General features: G+C 34.0%; 1 protein-coding gene across 1 annotated transcript in view; it reads left to right on the forward strand.

The window, feature by feature from the left end:
- The first annotated feature begins 4,057 nt into the window (after window positions 1–4,057).
- LOC118519250 (OX-2 membrane glycoprotein-like) overlaps window positions 4,058–18,568 on the forward strand; it is a 29,598-nt gene continuing 15,087 nt past the window's right edge. Inside the window, exons 1-3 of the mRNA XM_036066617.2 lie at window positions 4,058–4,127; window positions 13,402–13,740; window positions 14,430–14,729. Of these exons, the coding sequence (XP_035922510.1) occupies window positions 4,058–4,127; window positions 13,402–13,740; window positions 14,430–14,729 (709 nt within the window). The remainder of the gene's footprint in view (window positions 4,128–13,401; window positions 13,741–14,429; window positions 14,730–18,568) is intronic.

An 18,568-nucleotide genomic window follows, 5' to 3' on the forward strand; every position in this document is an offset into this window, starting at 1 on the left:
GACCACTTGAATTGTATGAAGTGCTTATTTGAGTGTGTTGCCTGTTGTTAAAAATTGAATTATGTGAGACTTCCATTTCCGGAAGATGGAGTCTCTGTACTTTTTCCTATGCCTTGCAGTAAGTACAGCTAAAAGCCCTGGACATTATATATAAAACAAGCATGAGAAGACTCTTAAAGATGAAGGGAAGGGAGGCCAGAGAGGTACCTTGAGATCTGAATAACTGACCGAGATAAGTTCTTTGAGTTTTCTTTTTGCCTCAGTTATCTCAGACTGGGTACTGGAGAAGCTGGAAACCTGGAAATGCCAGTAAGTACAGATTTTTAAAAGACTTCAAAAAAAGCCTGTTCTCTCTAGCCAAATGACCAGGAGTGGGGCAGTCTAGCAAGACAGAAAATGTTTACCACTAACTGCTTTACTCCAGCCAAACTCCACAGGAAAACTTGAACCATCCCCTCCCTCACATACAAATACACACATCAGCAAGAGCTGAGTGGGAAGCTTACACTTGACTCATGCCAGACTTTACAAGGTGCCAGAACCCTGCCCCTACTCCCATACCTACCAAAGAGGGTGGTGTAGAAAAGGTCTAGTGGGAACTAGGTCTTTTATTCCCACCTTGCAGTAAAGATGCACCTCAGGTCCCTGTGATTCAGTGGAGACCATATTGGAGCTTGTACTTCCACTCCCACCTGAACAAGTTACCCTTGCTCTCCTCACTGGGGTGATGTCAGAGGAAGACAAATAGAAAGTTTGGTTATTCACCATCATCCAGATATAAAAAGGTTATTATCTCTCATGGTATAAGTGGAGGCCATGCAGGAGCAGTAAGAAGAGGGGTACCCCATTACTGCTTCTTAGCAATAGAGACACTTAGTTTCCCATAGCTCTGTGTCAATGAAGACTGAGTACAGAACTTTAGCTTCCATCCTGACCTGCCAGTAACAAGATAGTGTCCCTACTTTTGCTAGAGCAGTGTTAGAAGAGGACTGCTAAAACACAGGATTTAAATATGGTCCAGAATCTTATAATATCCACAATGTTCCAATGTCAATTAAAAATTATCCATTGTGCTCCAAGATTTAAAATGGATTCCAACTTAAAAAACAGATAATAAACAGATACCAAATCCAACATGACACACATTTTAGCATTACCTGAAAAGAATTTAACATAACCATTATAAAAATACTTCAGTGACTAGTTATAGCACAATTGAGGCTAATGAAAAAAATAGAAACTCTGGGCAAAGAAATAAAAAGTTATAGAAAAACAAGAAGGTGATATAAAGAAAAACCGAATGGAAATTTCAAAAATAAAAAATAATAAATGAAAAAATTAAAAAGCAACAAATGGGCTCAGTAGCAGACTGGAGAAGACAGGGGAAAGAACTTGAGGAGAGAACAATAGAAATGACCAATTCTGGAAAACACAGAAAAATTGACTGAAAAAAAAAATGAACACACCTTCAGGAACATGTGGTACTAAAACGCAAGATCTAACATTTGGGTCTTCAGACTTCCAGAAGGAGAGAATATAGAGAGTGGCACAGAGAAAGTATTCAAAGAAATAATGATTGAAAGTTTCACAAATTTGGAAAAATACAGACCTACAGGGTCAGGAAGAGTTAACTCCAAACAAGATTAACCGAAATAAATTTATCTCAAGACAGAAGTTAAACTTCAGAAAACTAAAGATGAAGAAAAAAATCTTGAAAGCAGTTATAGAGAAGTGATATATTACTTATAGGGGGAAAACTATTCAAATGATAGCAGATTTCTTATGATAAACTGTGGAGGCCACAACATTTTCAAGTGCTGAAAAAAAATGAACTTATGAACCCTATATCTATATCCAGGGAAAATATTATCCACAAATTAAAAGAGAAATCAAGACACTAGCAGATGAAGGAAAACGGAGAGAATTTGTCATCAATAGATCTACTCCTAAAAGAATGGCTACAGGAAGTTCTCTAAGCAGAAAAAATATAATAAAATAAGGAATCTTGGAACATCATCAAGTAAGAAAGAACATGGTAAGCAAACTTGTGGGTAAACACAAAAGACTTTCTTCTCCTTTAGAGTTCTCTGAATTATGTCTGATGGTTGAAGCAAAATTATAACACTGCCAAATGTAGTTCTCAATGTATATAGAGGCAATGTGTAAAACGATTATAGTATAAATAGAAAAGGGTAAAGGAATGTAAAGGGAGGTAAGCTTTATACACTTCCTTAGGACTGCTAAAGTGTTGACACCTTAAACGGGTCATAAGGTAAACAGTGATAAGGTATACACATACACATATATACACATATCTTCACTTATGTGTTACATTATACATATATACAATACATAAAAATGTAATATTTAGAATAACCATTAAGAAAGTTTTAAGAAGACACACTCAAAACACCATAGATAAATTAAAATGGAATTATAGAGTGTTCAAGTATCTTACAAGAAGGCAGAAAAAATAGAGAACAAACAGAATATAGAAAAATAAAATGGCAAACTTAAACCTTAAAAATATAAAAATTATATTAAATGTAAATGATCTATAGACACCAATTAAAGGATTGAGATTGGTAGAATAGATAAAAAACAAACAAAAACATGACTAAGCTATACGCTGCCTACAAGAGACTCACTTCGATTATAGAAATATAAGAAATATAGGTAAGTTGGAATAAAATTATGGAAAAAGATACAGCATGCAAAGTAATTAAGAGGAAGCAGGGTCAGCTATATTAAATATGTTTCAGAACAACACAAAAAAAAACCCCAAACTTACCAGAGACAGAAAGGGAAAGCACAAAAAGGTAAAATGGTCAATACACTGAGAAGATATAACTGTCCTAAATATGTATTCACCAAACAACAGTGCTACAAAATATTTGAAGCAAAAATGATAGAAATGAAAGGAGAAATAGACAAATCCACAATTATAGTGGGATATAATCCACAATTATAGCCTCTCTCTCAAAAACTGATAGAACAACTAGACGGAAAATCAGCAAGTACATAGAAGAATCCAACAACACTATCAACTAATGGGATCTAAAGAATATTTATAGAACATGACACCTTACAACAGCAAAATACATGGTTTTTTTTTTTTTCAAGCATTTATGGAATATATACCAAGATCAACCATATTCTGGATCATAAACAAACCTTAGCATAGAGAGTATATTCCCTGACCACATGGAATCAAACAAAAAGCAATAATAGAAAAATAACAGAAAAACCCCCAAACACAGAAAACATTAAAAAAAACCCTTCATTATCCAGGTGTCAAAAAGGAAGTCCTGGGGGGCCTGCGGTGGCTCAGTCGGCTAAGCATCCAGTTCTTGATTTTGGCTCAGGTCATGATCTCAGGGTCCTGGGATGCAGCCTCATGTCTGGTTCCATGCTCAGTGGGGAGTCTGCTTGAGGATTTCTCTCCCTCTCCCTCTGCACCCCCCCTCAAATAAATAAATAATTTTCTTGAAGGAAGTCTCAAGGGAAATTAAAAATACATTGAACCGAATGAAACCAGAAATAACAGAAGTGCAGGAGGGAAAAATTCCTTACTTTCAAATGTTCGTTGTTAAAGTGTGCTATGAACTGGTAGTGAATGAGCACTACTTTTCCACAATCCTAGCAAGAGGAAGCCATTCTGGGGAACTTTGTATGAGCTTGTGCACATAAAATGCCAATAGGCAAGTAAGTGACTATTGGAATTTAAAAGAGAAAAACACAAACAAATGCACTAGGTAAAGAGTGCTTTCCTTCTATTTAAAGTGCTATGCAGGGGAGGAGATGAAAGTAATCTGTGCCTGTTCTTTTTTCAATTTTAATACATAAATAGTATTTAATTTGAAACTAATGATTTTACAGAAAACTTATATTTTTAATTTCCTATTTCAGTTTGAGGAGATGATCATGGGGATTTCGATGCCAAAAGGAATGATTTTTAGAAACCTAGCATGCCTCTGTGGAGAGCAATCTTTTCACTTGACCTCACTCATTGTGGGTAAATTAGTTTGAATTTTATTATGTACATAAATAACAGGACATGAAAGACTGGAAAAAGTTAATGACACTCTCAAAAGAAGAGCTAATTAAATTTTCTTGCAAGTTAGCTGGTAAGTTTTCAGAGCCTGTGTTCGAATCTGTGACAGCTACAGAGCCGTCTGCACAATGTTGAAGAACTTACGTGCGTACAAGGGAGTCCACAAATGCTGCAAGATTAGGAGAGTTTTTCGTTTTCTGTTTTTTGTTTTAGGTTTAGGAAAGTTTTAATGGACTGAGCCAGTGGTTAATTAGTAACAGAGTTTGTTGAGAAATTTAAAAGATAATGCCATTTCACTTGATCTTGGCCAAAAGGCCAAGAAGCCATAAAGATAATGCCATTTCAGAACTAAGTCCAGTTAGAGAATAAAATACTCCATGTGTTAGCGAAGATTTTATAAATTTCATGGGCTTTCCACTCCATTTCATTCTCCAGCTCCTCATGCTTCCCATTTGGGTACAAGGATCAGGTAACTCTTCACTTTTCCTTGCAAATGCTTTGTGGTTGGAAATCAATGGCAAATAAATACCAGGGTGGTCTTTTCACTTTTGTAAAATTACAGGAGCAGAGCATTATGTTTGAGTCTGCATGTTAATCACATAGTTATCCAAGTTGTTGGCAACTAGCAAACAGTTTAAGTTGAGCATATCTGAAACAATGGCTTAGTAAACAGAGAATGAAAGAAAGGTAATAAGCAATGCTTCTGGAGTGAGCCCAAGTAGCTCACATTAGAGAGGCCACAGACCTGCTGGAAGCAAATGGGCTCTTTGCAAGTTAGTTAGCTAGCTAGTTACTTAGTTAGTGACTTCATTAATTTTGCAGTATTTCTTGCAGCCCATTTGTGTTTTAAGTTTGAATTTGACTTGTTTTGGTCACTATGAGGTTTTTCATTTTTATGTTGTTAAATCTGGTCATTGTTTCCTTTGTGGGTTTGCTTACCATTACAAACTAAGGTACTCCTGCGACATCACGGATTTAATAAATATTCAAGTCCTGATATTTTCTAGTCATTTAAAATTATTTGATTAAAGATATGTAATTCAATTCCATCTAAAATCTGTTGGGTTCATGGTAAGGGCAGTCACTAATGTTTTGTAGGAATTTAGTTGAGAAAATAAATCATGATTACTTCTAGTGAACGAGTTTTTCTCGGGAGAAGTATCATTCGAATTCAATTAGATAATTCAATCAAAAGTTGAATGGGAGTGACACATGCTGTGGACAAAAGAAGCACGACAGGAAGAGGAAACCAGTATGTGTGAGTGTTACTTCTTAACTTACTTTAGCATCTAAAATACAAAATGGAGAAGGCTGGTTCTGACATCAGGTAACTCAGAATCTAGCGGGGGAGATGAGCATGTGGACAAATAATGATAAAGAGATGTGGCAAGCACAATATAGAAATTGTTACAGAAATAGTGATAGCTTATTTGTTACCATTTAGACTTTCATTAGGTATTACAGGTATCCCCCGCTTTCTGAAGGTTCCTATTACATCACTTCACTTTTATTAATGACCTACATTAGTACCTGTTTTTGCTAACCAAAAAAATTGGAAGAGGACTTTTGCTTTTACAAAAAAAAGCAAAAGCCTGACACTCCCCCCTGACCCACGACCTCAACTCAGACCCTGGGAAGCTCATCACAGTGCCAGTAGATCAGGCCTGTCATGCCGCTAAGCCCTAACCCTAACCCTAGGTTGGCTTCTGAGGGGTCAGTCCCCAGAACCTTTCTCCAAAGCCCCCAGGATTCGGGACACCTGAGCAATATCAAGGGACTCAGGCTGCCACCCAAAAGGAAACTGCGCCGTTTGGAAATGCAGTTCTGTACTAATGTAGGTCCTTTGTAAAAGCAAAATGATGTAACTGCAACTTTCAGAAAGTAGGGAATATTCTTCACTTGAAGCCATTTGGATTTATGAAAGGTTTCACAGGAACACTCTATTTTCAGATAGCAAGGGAAACCTGTAGTGGGTCTTTCTTTGGGGGCAGGGACTATACCACCCATGATCACTGAAATGTCTTGTCGAATATTCTTATTCCACACTCACAATACCCTGTAAGTCAGGTATCATTAAGGCCATTTTTCAGATGAAAAACCTGAGGCTTAGAAAAGTAAATGATTGCTTTAAAACCATACTTCTTGAAATTAGCAGAGATAAGACATCATCACAGATCTTTTGTTCACAAATGAACTACTATTTGTACAACAAACATGCTATATGTATTTAGATATTCTCCAATGCTGTGTGCATAAATCAATGAATTTTTGAAAAATATTTGAAAAAATTTTGTTTATAATTTGAATATAAAAACCAAGAGAAGTGGATGAAAAACAGAACATAATATGAGTTAAGCGGAGTAAGGAAGATGAGGTTTTTGTTTTTTTTTTTTTTAACCTTTGCATTTAAGTAAGACAGACATACAGGAAAGTGTACAAACATAAGTATGCAGTCTGATTAATTTTCATGATTACACCAACATATCCAGTATAGATCAAGAACAAAATATTAACAGCATCCCAAATCCTTATTCATGCCCCCTTCCTTTCATTTCCTAAGAATGCCACTATCCAAATTTCTTACACCATAGATTCATTTTATCTGTTGTAAATGTAATCATTTAGCATTTATTCACTTGTATCTAGTTTCTTTGGCTCAACAACATATTGGTGAGTTGTATCCATACTGTTGAGAGTAGATGTAGTTTATTAAATCTCATTGCTATATAATATTCCATTGTGTAAATACCATAACTTATTTATCAATTCTGTTGATTTGCATTTAGGTAATTTTTTGGTTTTGACTATTACAAATAGTGCTTCTATGAACATTAGTGTACATAAAGTGGAGTTAAGTACTCCACTTAACTCATTTCTATTAGATATATATCTAGGAGTAGATTTTTCTGATCATAGGATATGCTTATGTTCAGCTTTTTTTTTTATTAAAGTATAGTTGATACACAATGCTACATTAATTTCAAGTGTAGAACATAGTGATTCAATAATTCTATGTGTCATACTATGCTCATCCCAAGTGTAGCTACCATCTGTCACCATAAATGCTATTACAGTACCATCAACTATAAGGCCAAAGGGTTTTTCATTTTACACTCTCATCAAAGTGTGTATGAATTGTGTTTTCTACATATCTTCACTAAATTTGGTATTGTTTGTATTTCATGTTAGTCATTCTGGTGCATGTGTAGTCTGGGTTTTAATTCGCATTTCTTTGATGACTAAAGAAGTTGAGCATCTTAAATATGTTTATTGGTCATTTAGACATTCTTTTTTATGATGTGCAATTCATATATCTTGCTCAATTTTCTACAGAGTTGTCTGTCTTTGTCTTATTGATTTGTAGAATACAAGTCCTTAGTCATATATATGCATAACAAACATCTTCTCTTACTCTATGGGTTCTCTTTTTACTTCTGAATATGTATCATTTGATAGACTGCAGTTATTAAATATTAAAATAATCTATCACTTCTGATTTTTTTAATCATGTCATATTCCTAAAAAAAGGAATAAAGCATCAAATAACTGTTGATGTATGCCCTACTTAAGAAATCGTTGGCTAGCCCAGCCAAGTAGATGTTCTATAATACTTTATTTTTGAAGTGATGTTCTATCTTTCAAATTTACTTTTTTAAGCATTTGAAATGGATTTTTGTCTCTAGTCTTAGATGGGAGTCAATATGTAATTTTTTCCACATTGATATCTAATTTACACAGCATCATTTATTGGAAAGATAATCTTTTTCCCACACCTATGCACTGTCTATTCCATTTGTCATATATATCAGATGACCATATATGTGTGGGACCATTTCTGACTCTATTTCATTGTATTTCATCTATTTCCTTACCTTTGAATAAATATCACATTGTATTACTTTAGCTTTATATCTGGATAGTAAGTCTTCACTTTATTGCCTTGGCTTTTTTTAGAATCAGCTTGTCAAATCCAGAATTAAAAAAAAAACTGCTTGAAATTTTATCAGATTTGCATGGAATCTAAAAATTAGCTTGAAAAGAATTGACATCTTTATGGGTTTTTCTCTTAACTATGGTATGATATATCTTTCCACTTATTTAAGTCTTCTTTTCTTTTTCAGATTTGTTTTTTAGATTTCAATAAAGAAGTCTTATATATCATTCAATGGATTTATTCCTATGTATTTCTTTCTTTTTACCTGGGGAGGCTATTGTAAATGGCGTTTTCAATTTTTTTCCCATTTGCTTATTGAAGATATATAGAAATATAATTGATTTCTTAAAAAGATTTTATTTTTTTAAGACAGTTTTAGGCTTACAGAAAAACTGAGAAAATAGTACAGTGTTCCCATATTATTAACATCTTGCCCAGTTTTCCCTATTATTAACATCTTACATTAGTATGGTACGTTTGTTATAATTAATAAATTAAATTTGATATATTTTTCATAACTAAGGTCCACAGTTTATTCGTATTTCTTGATTTTTAACCTTTTTTTTTGTTTAAGAATCCCACCCCAGACACCACATTACATTTATTTGTCATGCCTCCTTAGGGTCCTCTTAACTATGACAGTTATCTCAGAATTTCCTTGTTTTTGATGACCTTGACTGTTTTCAGGGAATGATCAAGTATTTTGTAGAATTACCCTCTATCAGAATTTGTCTGATCTTGTTCTCATGGCTAGACTCCCCCTTATGGATTTGGGGGAGGAAGACCACAGAGATAAAATGCCATTTTAATTACATCATATCAAGTGTACATAACTATCAACTCTTATGTCCACATAAGATACATTTATAATACAGTTAGATTTTCAGGTTTCAGTCTGCACTCCTTGGCATCCCCAAGCTCCTAAATAATTTTTTTAATTGTATACATTAAGGTTCACTTTATGTGCTGTAAGTCTCTATATGTTTTGACAAATGCATAATGTCCTTTATCAGCCATTATAGTATCATACAGAATAGTTTCATTGTCCTAAAAATCCCCTGTATCTCACTTATTCAACTCTTCTCCCTACTCCAAACCCCTGGTCACCACTGATCTTTTTACTGTCTCTATAGTTTTATCTTTTCCAAAATGGCATGCTCTTGGAATCACACAGTGTATAGGCTTCTTAGTTTCTTTCACTTAGCAATATGCATTTAAGGTTTATCCATGGTGTGTGTGTGTGTGTGTGTGTGTGTGTGTGTGTGTGTGTGTAGTTTGATAGCTCATTTCTTTTCATGGCTCAATAATATTCTGTTGTATAGATGTACCATAGTTTACTCATTCACCTATTGAAGTCATCTTGGTTGCTTTACATTTTTGGTGATTATGAATAGGCTGCTATAAACATTTGCAAGTAGGTTTTTATGTGGATATAAGTTTTCAAATCAGGTGGGTAAATACCTAAGAGTACAATTGCTGGATCCCATGGTAAGAGTACATTTAGTTTTGTAAGAAGCTGCCAAACTGTCTTGCAAAGTAGCTGTACCATATTGAATTACAATTGGTACTGAATGAGAGTTCCTGCTGCTCCACATCCTCACCAACATTTAGTATTGTTTTTTTCCTTCCCATTTTAATAAGTGTGTAGTGGAATCTCATTATTGTTTGAATTTGCTATTTTCTAACCACAAGAGATTTCATGCATCTTTTCATGTGCTTATTTGCCATTTATATATCTTATTTGGTGAGGTGTCCGTTCAGATTTTTTGCCTATTTTTTAATTAAGTTGTTTGTTTTCTTATTGTTTTTTTTTTGTATATTTTTATACAAGTCTACTATGGCCTGAATGTTTATGTCCCCTCAAAATTCATATGCTGAAATTTTAACCCTCTAAGGTTACGGTATAAGTAGGTGGGGCCTTTGGGAAGTGAGTAGGTCAGGAGGGTAGAACCTTCATGAATGGGATTAGATTATAAAAAAAAATCGACATAATTTCCTAGTTCCTAACACCATGTGAGGACACAACAAGAATTCTATGATCCAGAAAAGAGCCCTTACCCAACCATGCTGGCACTCTGATCTTGGACTTCCAGCCTCCAGAACTGTGAGAAACAAATTTCTGTTGTTTATAAACTACCCAGTCTATGTTATAGTAGCCTGAATGGACTATGACAAAGTCCTTTATCAGATATGTGTTTTACAAATACCTCCTTGCAGTCTGTGGTTTGTCTTTATATTCTCCTTACATTGTCTTTCACAAAGCAAAAGTCTTTAATTATAATAAAGTCCAACTTATCACATTTTTTTCATTCATGGATCATACTTCTGGTTTTATATCTAATAATGAATTACCAAACCCAAGGTCACTTAGATTTTGCGTTATGTTTTCTTCTAAGTTTTGAGCTTCTACATTTTTCATTTAGGTCTATAATCCATGTTGAGTTAATTTTTGTTGGGGGTCTGTATTCATTTTTTTTAGCATATGGATATTGTAGTGGGTTGAATAGTATGCCTTCCCGCCTCACCCCCCCCCCAACACACTTCTTGTCTATCTAAAATCTCAGAATGTGATCTTATTTAGAAATTGGGTCTTTCCACATAAAATTAAGGTAAGGATCTCAGGATGAAATCACCCTGGGCTAGGTTAAAGAGTCCAAAACACCTTGATTTGGGACTTCTGACCTCTAGATCTGTGAGAAAATAAATTCTATCGTTTCAAGCCATGAAGTCTGTGGTAATTTGTTATAGCAGCCCTAGGAAAATAATCAGACAGTCAATTGTCCCAGCAGCATCATTTGTCAAAAAGACTATCCTTTCTCCATTGAATTTCTTTGCACCATTATCAAAGATCAGTTGACCATATGTATATGGATCCATATCTGGACTCTATTCTGTTCCATTGATGTCTTTGTTCTTTTGGCAATTCCACACTGCATTGATTACTGTAGTTTTAGAGTAAATTTTGAAGTTAAGTAGTGTCAGTCCTTCAACTTTTTTCTTCTCCTTCCATATTATGTTAATTATTCTGGGTCTTTTACTTCTCTATACGAACTTGAGCATCAGTTTGTCAATATCCATAAATAACTTGCTAAGATTTTAATTGGGATTGCATTGAATCTACAGATCAAGTTGGGAAGAAGTGATATCTTCTTTTTTTTAAGATTTTATTTATTTTTGACAGAGAGAGAGACAGCGAGAAAGGGAACACAAGCAGGGGGAATGGGAGAGGGAGAAGTAGGCTTCCCGCTGAGCAGGGAGCTCCATGAGGAGTTCTATTGCAGGACCCTGGGATCATGACCTGAGCCGAAGGCAGACGCTTAATGACTGAGCCACCCAGGTGCCCGGGAAGAAGTGATATCTTGACAATATTGAGTCTTCCTATCCATGAACATGGAATATTTCTCATTTACTTAATTCTTCCTTGATTTGTTCATCAGAGTTTTATATTTCCCTCATATAGATCTTGTATGCATTGTTAGATTTATACCTAAGTATTTCATTTGGGGGCTGCTTATTATGTAAATGGTATTGTGTTTTTAATTTCAAATTCCACTTGCTCGTTGTTGATATACAGGAAAGTGACTGACTTTTGTATAATCACCTTGTAATACTACAACTTTGCTATAATTGCTTATTAGTTCTAGAAATTTCTTTTGTTAATTCTTTCTGATTTTCTACATAGATGATCATATCTGTGAACAAAGAGTTTTATGCCTTCCTTTCCGATCTGCATATATTTGATTTCCTTTTCTTGCCTTATTGCATTAGGAAGAGGTTTTAGTATGATATTGGAAAGGAGTGGTGAGAGGTGACATCCTTGCCTCATTCCTGATCTTCAGTGGGAAAGTTTCAAGTTTTGCTAGGTGTAAGTTTGTGTAGATATTCTTTATCAGGTAAAGGAAGTTCCCCTCTATTCCTAGTTTACTAAAATTTATTATGAATTGGTGATGGATTTTATCAAATGCTTTTTCTGAATCTATTGATATGATCATCAAATATGTTCTATTTTAGTCTGTTGATTAAATAAATTACATTAGTTGATTTTCAAATGTTGAACCAGCTTTGTATACCTGGGATGAATCTCACTTGACCATGGGGTATATTTTTTTAATACTTTTTTGGATTCAATTTGTTAATATTTTGTTTAGGATTTTTGCATTATGTTCATAAGAGATATTGGTCTATAGTTTTATTTTCTTGTAATATCTTTAGCATTTTCTTTTTAATTCTTTTTAAAGTTTCCATATTTATTCTTACATTATCCATGCATTCTTGCATGTGTCAACTTTTCCATGAGAGTCTTTACTATATTAATCATAGCTGATTTTAATTCCATCTGATAATTTCAAAATCTGCAATATATTTGAGTGTGGCTTGGACACTTGCTTTGTCTCTTCAGACTTTTTATTCTTGGTTTTTAGCATGCATTATAATTTTTTTTGTTGAAATCTAGACATGATATATCAGATAATAAGAACCAAGGTAAGTAGAGCTTTAGCATGGGTTTTATGTTATTCTGGCAAGGAGTTGAGTTGTGTTTATTATAAGTCTTTGCATCAAGGGTTTCAAATTCATGTAGTTTTTTTGTTTTTGTCTCTTCTGCTGATTTTTAATTTTCCTAAGAACTCCTTGTTAATAAAAGTCCGAGACTTGCAACCATTTCAGCTGTAATCCATTGTCATTTTATTAGATCTCTATTGATGTGGTGATGAAGAGTTAGGAAGGGAAGTATTTTAAAATCTTATGTTCAAATTTCGCTCTTTTGGTGGGCCTATGACCCTTGGCTGTGACCTTCACAAGTTTCCTTACTTTTTTCCTCCTCCTTTCCCACCTTAGATAAGACAGGAAAGCTAACGGGAACCAGAGTAGGGTCGTTGTCCTTCTACCTATGTAACATAAGGATCTGGTAAAGTCTTTTCCCTGGAGAGTAGGTTTGTTTTTGTTTTTGTTGTTGTTGTTGTTTTTAATAGAAAATGGTTTGGGCTTGTTTCAATATGGTTACTTTCCCCTTCCTTTGTCAAAGATATGAGGTGATTTTTCTTGGTTCTTCACTGTAAGAACCTGGAGGGGTTCATGCAAACCTATGGCCTGGAGCCCTGAGGATTTTGTCACCCTCAAGGTAATTCATACTCAACCTCCAGAAAGTCATCAAAATTACCATTACTTGTGTTGGTTAATATATGTTTCAATTTTTGTACTCAATAAATATTTATTGGTTAGGTAGTATGTGCCAGAGACACTTTTAGAAACTACTAATCATTGGTGAAGAAGATAGGAAAGTTCATTTTCTAGTGGGAAAGAGACACATATAAAAAGATAATTATAAAACAGAGAGGTAAGTGCTATGATAAGGGTAAGTCCAAGGTAGTATGAAAGTACATTTCTCTAAATTCATACTGGGTTTTATTTTCAGATTCTCCATACAGAATAAAATACAAAAATAATGAAACAGCTGTATTTGGAGAAAATGTGACCATCTTCTGCAATTTAACAACTCCAGCAGATGTTGTGCAAATTACCTGGCAGAAGATTCAAGGTTCTTTGCCACAAAATATTGGCACATATAGCAGTATATATGGAGAAAAGATTCTTCCACCATACAGAGATCGGCTGCACTGTGAGGTCATTGAACCCAATTCCTCATTCATAACTATCCGTGAAGTAACATTTGAAGATGAAGCCTGCTATAAATGTCTATTTAATGTGTTCCCACACGGCAGCCATGGCGGACAAATCTGCCTTAACATTATAGGTATATAAATGTTTTATGTAGAGTCAAAATTTTGGGGATGTGGTCTTTCAAGGTTAAGGTCCAGACAAAGAATGTTAGAGAAGGAAAGATTACAATAGAGGCCACCCATGCTTTTGTTATACAGCAGAAAAAAAAAATGGAAGCCAATGATAGTTACGTGACTTTCCCATTTTCACACAGTGCAGGACCAGGCATAATATTTAGGTCTTCTGACCTCTCATCTAACTTTTACACTGCATTGATTTTAATCTGGCAGATAAAGTTCATGAATGGCATCAGAATTTTCAATGGGAAAGAGAGGAAAAGAAAAAGAGATAGTGGAGAAAATGAAAGAAGAAAGAAGACTTAGAGAATAAGAATTAACAAAATGTTGAGGGAATAGTTATAGTTAGTATCATAGTGTCCCCTCATTATTTTGCTGAAAATTTAAAGTATTGGAGGTTTATATAAGATAATTTTAAGGTTGAATGAAAGTGGAGATAATGAAGCATTTCTCTTAAATTGGAGTATAGTAGATGTAAGAGATGGAATTGTGAGATTTTGCAAAATATGAGGAGAGGTGTCTGAAAGGGACATGCTTCAACATTTTGTCATCATATAAATATTTGGGGAAGTCTATCTTTAACACCTTAGAAATCAGGTATGACATATATTTTATATTTAATTTTGTGTCTCCTTTTTTGTCTCAGCTGTATCTGAATTAAAAACTGAACTCCAGTCTAATCTTGACTCTGAAGATTTTCTTGGATTTATTTACTCAGCTGTGGGAAAACCTGTTCCTCAAATATCTCTTTTCCCATCACAAGTCTTGATTAATCCACCAGAGGAATACTTTGCTCAGAACCCAAATGGCACAGTGACTATCACTAAAATGTACAACATCTCCTTGGAGACTGTGAGGTCCCTAGGTCTCCAATATCTGACTGTGCGCATGGATCATCCTCTAAGGAATGAAGAAAAGATTGTTCCGTTGTCAGTCAAACAAGAATGTAAGTAGAAGTAATAATCAACAAGGGGAAATGTTCTAAAAATTCATATCAGAAGTGTGTGTGTACTCATCTATTTTTAGAAATGTTAAGTCATTGTGATCTATATGCATGATTAAAAGAATCAAGTAATGAAAACGTTCTCTAACCCAGTTCTGCTTCCAAAGGTAACTGTTCTTAAATGGCAAATTTTTAACTGATCTCTCTTAATTGCTTTCCACTGAATTTCTTCCACAGTCAGTGAAGACCAGGTTCACTTACATCTCCTTCAACTTTTCCTCCTCCCAATATAGTTCCTTTCTTCCCAATACAGTTCTTTTGCTGATTACCTCTGCAACCTTCAACAATGTGGTTAAACTTATTTTTGTGTCATCCACCATAGAAAGTCTCTCTTAGCTGCCCATTTTTCCTTGCCTATCTTCCACCTAAGCTCTGTCAATTGTACCCTCTGTTTCAAAGCCATAGTTAAACAAGGTATGATTTTCTTTAAAAATTTAAGTAATAATTTAAATATATTTATGTTTTTGTATTTATATAATACAATTTCTTATAAAATTTAAATAATTGTTTTTATATTTCACCTAATCTTCTGACACTGGAGCATTTTGTGTAAATACTGGAATATTTGGGTTTTCATCTACCATCTTACTATTTGTTTTCTATTATTTGACCTGTTTTATGTCCCTTTCTGTCTCTTCCTGAATTCTTTTGGGTTATTTATTTATGTTTCATTTACCTCCTCCATTAATTTGTTAACTATACATTTCTGAATAGTTTAAGTGGTTGACTTGGAGACTACAACATACATCTCTTGACTTATTAAAGCCAATATAATTTATTATTTTTACTACTTTTCAGATAATGCAATGAGCTTATATGAATTATCACTCTTGGTGCTGTCATTTTGTGCATTTCATTTCATTTATTCATTCATTTATTTATTTATTAATTTAAATTTTTGTTTGTTTGAATATAGTTGACACACAGTGTTTTATTAGTTTCTGGTGTATGTTTTGTTCATTTTAATTCTTTATATATATATATATTTAAATGCCAAAATATATTATTGTTGTTGTTATTCATAGTAATATTCTTCTAGATTTATCCTTTCTATTGTTTTTTATTTCTTTGTCTATGTTCAAACTTTTATTTTTCTTCTGCCTAAAGAATTCTCTTTAGTTTTTTCCTTAGTGAAGATGTATAGATGACCAATTCTTTTAATATTTTTGGTCGTAAAATGTTTTAGCTTTTGAAGTACATTTTTGTAGGATTTTAGATTCCAGTTTTGATAGTTATTTTATTTTTTTCATCACTTTGACAATGGTATTTTACTGGCTTCTGACTTTCATTATTACCTTTGAAAAGGTATATGTCAGTTTTATGGCTGGTCCTTTGAAAGGAATGTATCTCCCCTTCACCCCTACTGCTTTTAAGACTTTCTCCTTGTATTTATTTTACATTAGTTTTATTGTTAGTGTTTTGGGATCCATGCTTTGTATTTATCTTGCTTGCATTTTCCTAAGCTGCTTGAGTCTGTGGGTTAATGTCCCTCATCACTTTTAGAAAATGTGTAAACTCAAGAAAATGGTAAGGATAACATTCCTCCATAATTTGTTACAATCATCCAAGAACCAAAAAGCATCACTAGCCATCAATGATATTGAATCACAAAGTTTGAATGAATGAAGGAGACATCACATCTTTTGGAAGTTTAACAGCTTTTCTACATAACCAGCTATGGGAATATTGGAATAAGTAGCCTAGTACGTAGTCCGGATGGGCTAACCATAACCTCATTAGTTATCTCATTAGTCTCTGAATTAAACAACCTATGGCCTAACCTAAATAAAGCACAAAAAATGACTATCACAAAATGAAACTACTATAAAGCATAATATACTCAGGCCAACATAAATTATTCTTCCATTGTTTTCAGCCTCCCCAGGTTAGCATGACCTGGTTCAAGTAGAGTCAACTCTGCTGTAGAATTAGAACAGTGGGCAATTTCCCTAGTGACTCTGTAGTGATGATAACAGGCCACAGGATCCATCCTATGGTCCAACAATGCTGTTTCATGTGATTAATAGTTTGCTTGTTACACCACTTTAGTTTAACCACCTTTCTGCCCACAGATCTTGTAGAGTATTCCTCCATTGTCTTTGATCATCCATTGTTATTGCTGAGAAGCCAAATGTCAATCAGATAATTGTAATAGTAAATATTACTGTATCTTCTCTTTGATAATATGGTATTTTCTCTTTATCCTTAGAGTTCTGAAACTTCCTAGTGCTATTTTTAAGGTATCTTATCTTATTTTTAATACTTTAATGTAATTGCCATTTGGTGAGCTCACTCAATTTGGAGACTCAAATCCTTCAACTCTGAATATTTTCTCATTTCTTTGAGAATTTTACACCTGTTCACTTAATTTATTCTCTTTTTATAAACTTTGATTAAGTGGGCATTAAAACATTTCAATTGAATTTTATTTTCTTCTTAAAAAATGTCTCTTTTTCTTTTCCTCATAATATCAGGGAGATTTTTAAAAATTATCTTTAAACTCTTTCATTCATTTTTCCCTTCTTTTGACAGATTTATAATTTTGAATTGCTTTTACAACTTAAGATTAATTTTATAAATTAAAATTGATTTAATTTTTTTATACCCAATTTTCCTGCTTTATGAAAGTAATATCTTGTCAAATCTATCTGGGAATAATAATTTAGAAGTCCTGTTTCTTTAATTATCTCTTCCACCCTGCCCCCGGACTTACTACCACCTTTATTTATTTATTTATTTATTTATTTATTTATTTATTTATAATTTTAAGAAGGCTCTATGCCTAATGTGGGGCTTGAACTCACAACCCTGAGATTAAGAGTCTACACGCTCTACTGACCGAGCCACCCGGGTGCTCCCCATCATTTTAATTTTATGTTTCTTTTACTCGGTCTTTCTCACTTTGATTACAAGTTTTATTCAAAGTCTAGTGAGCTCTGACTGGAGGATTACAGAATCTTTATTTGGTTAATTGTATCTTGTAAAGAATGACTTCTGTTTGTAGAAAGCAGGCTGTTGCTTTCTACAGTTAGCCAGGAGACTCCAAAAGCCAGAATGTAGAGGCCTGTACTCTGGGCCTATGACTCCCTACCTTAGTTATTTCCAGGATATTTATTAAATTACTTAACTGCCCCTTTCTTCTCTCTCTCTCTCTCTCTCTCTCTTTTTTTTTTTTTTTTTTTTGGCTGAAGGTTACGTACACCTGCCTCTCCAGAATTGTGATTTCAGATACGGAAATAGGTGCTTTCGACTGTAAGTTTCATTCTGTGATTCACCCCTCCTTCTTTTGCCATCTGAGTTCTAATGCTCTCCAGGTTCTGCAGGGCTGTCTCTGCAGGTGTAAGCTGCTTTTTGCATACATGAGCTTGCAGCTTCTCATCCTACACCTTCATAAGCCTTTCCTCTATCCACTTTACAACTTTTGTAAATTTGTTGAAATCTCTTGCCAAAGAAGATCATTCTCCTGTTTGTTGTTTTTCATTTAATCAATTTATTTTTGTTACTATAATTTTAATGAAGTCCTAAGAAGGAGTAGAGGTAAATATTTTTGTTATGTGTATTTCTTGAAACTGAGGTTAATCAGCTCCTTTTTTCCTGGAAAATTTCCCCAAATCATGAGATTGGAATATGCCCATTGAATAGCATATGTATCTCCCATCAATCTATTGGCTGGATTATTATATTAATTTCACTTCTCACTGAGCTACAAATGTCTGTAAAGGAGTAACTTATCAATTTAGAAGAGAATTCTTCCTTGCTTAGCTTTGCAACAAATATTAGGG

This window comes from Halichoerus grypus, chromosome 1 (genome assembly GCF_964656455.1).
Source record: "Halichoerus grypus chromosome 1, mHalGry1.hap1.1, whole genome shotgun sequence".
Taxonomy (NCBI): domain Eukaryota; kingdom Metazoa; phylum Chordata; class Mammalia; order Carnivora; family Phocidae; genus Halichoerus; species Halichoerus grypus.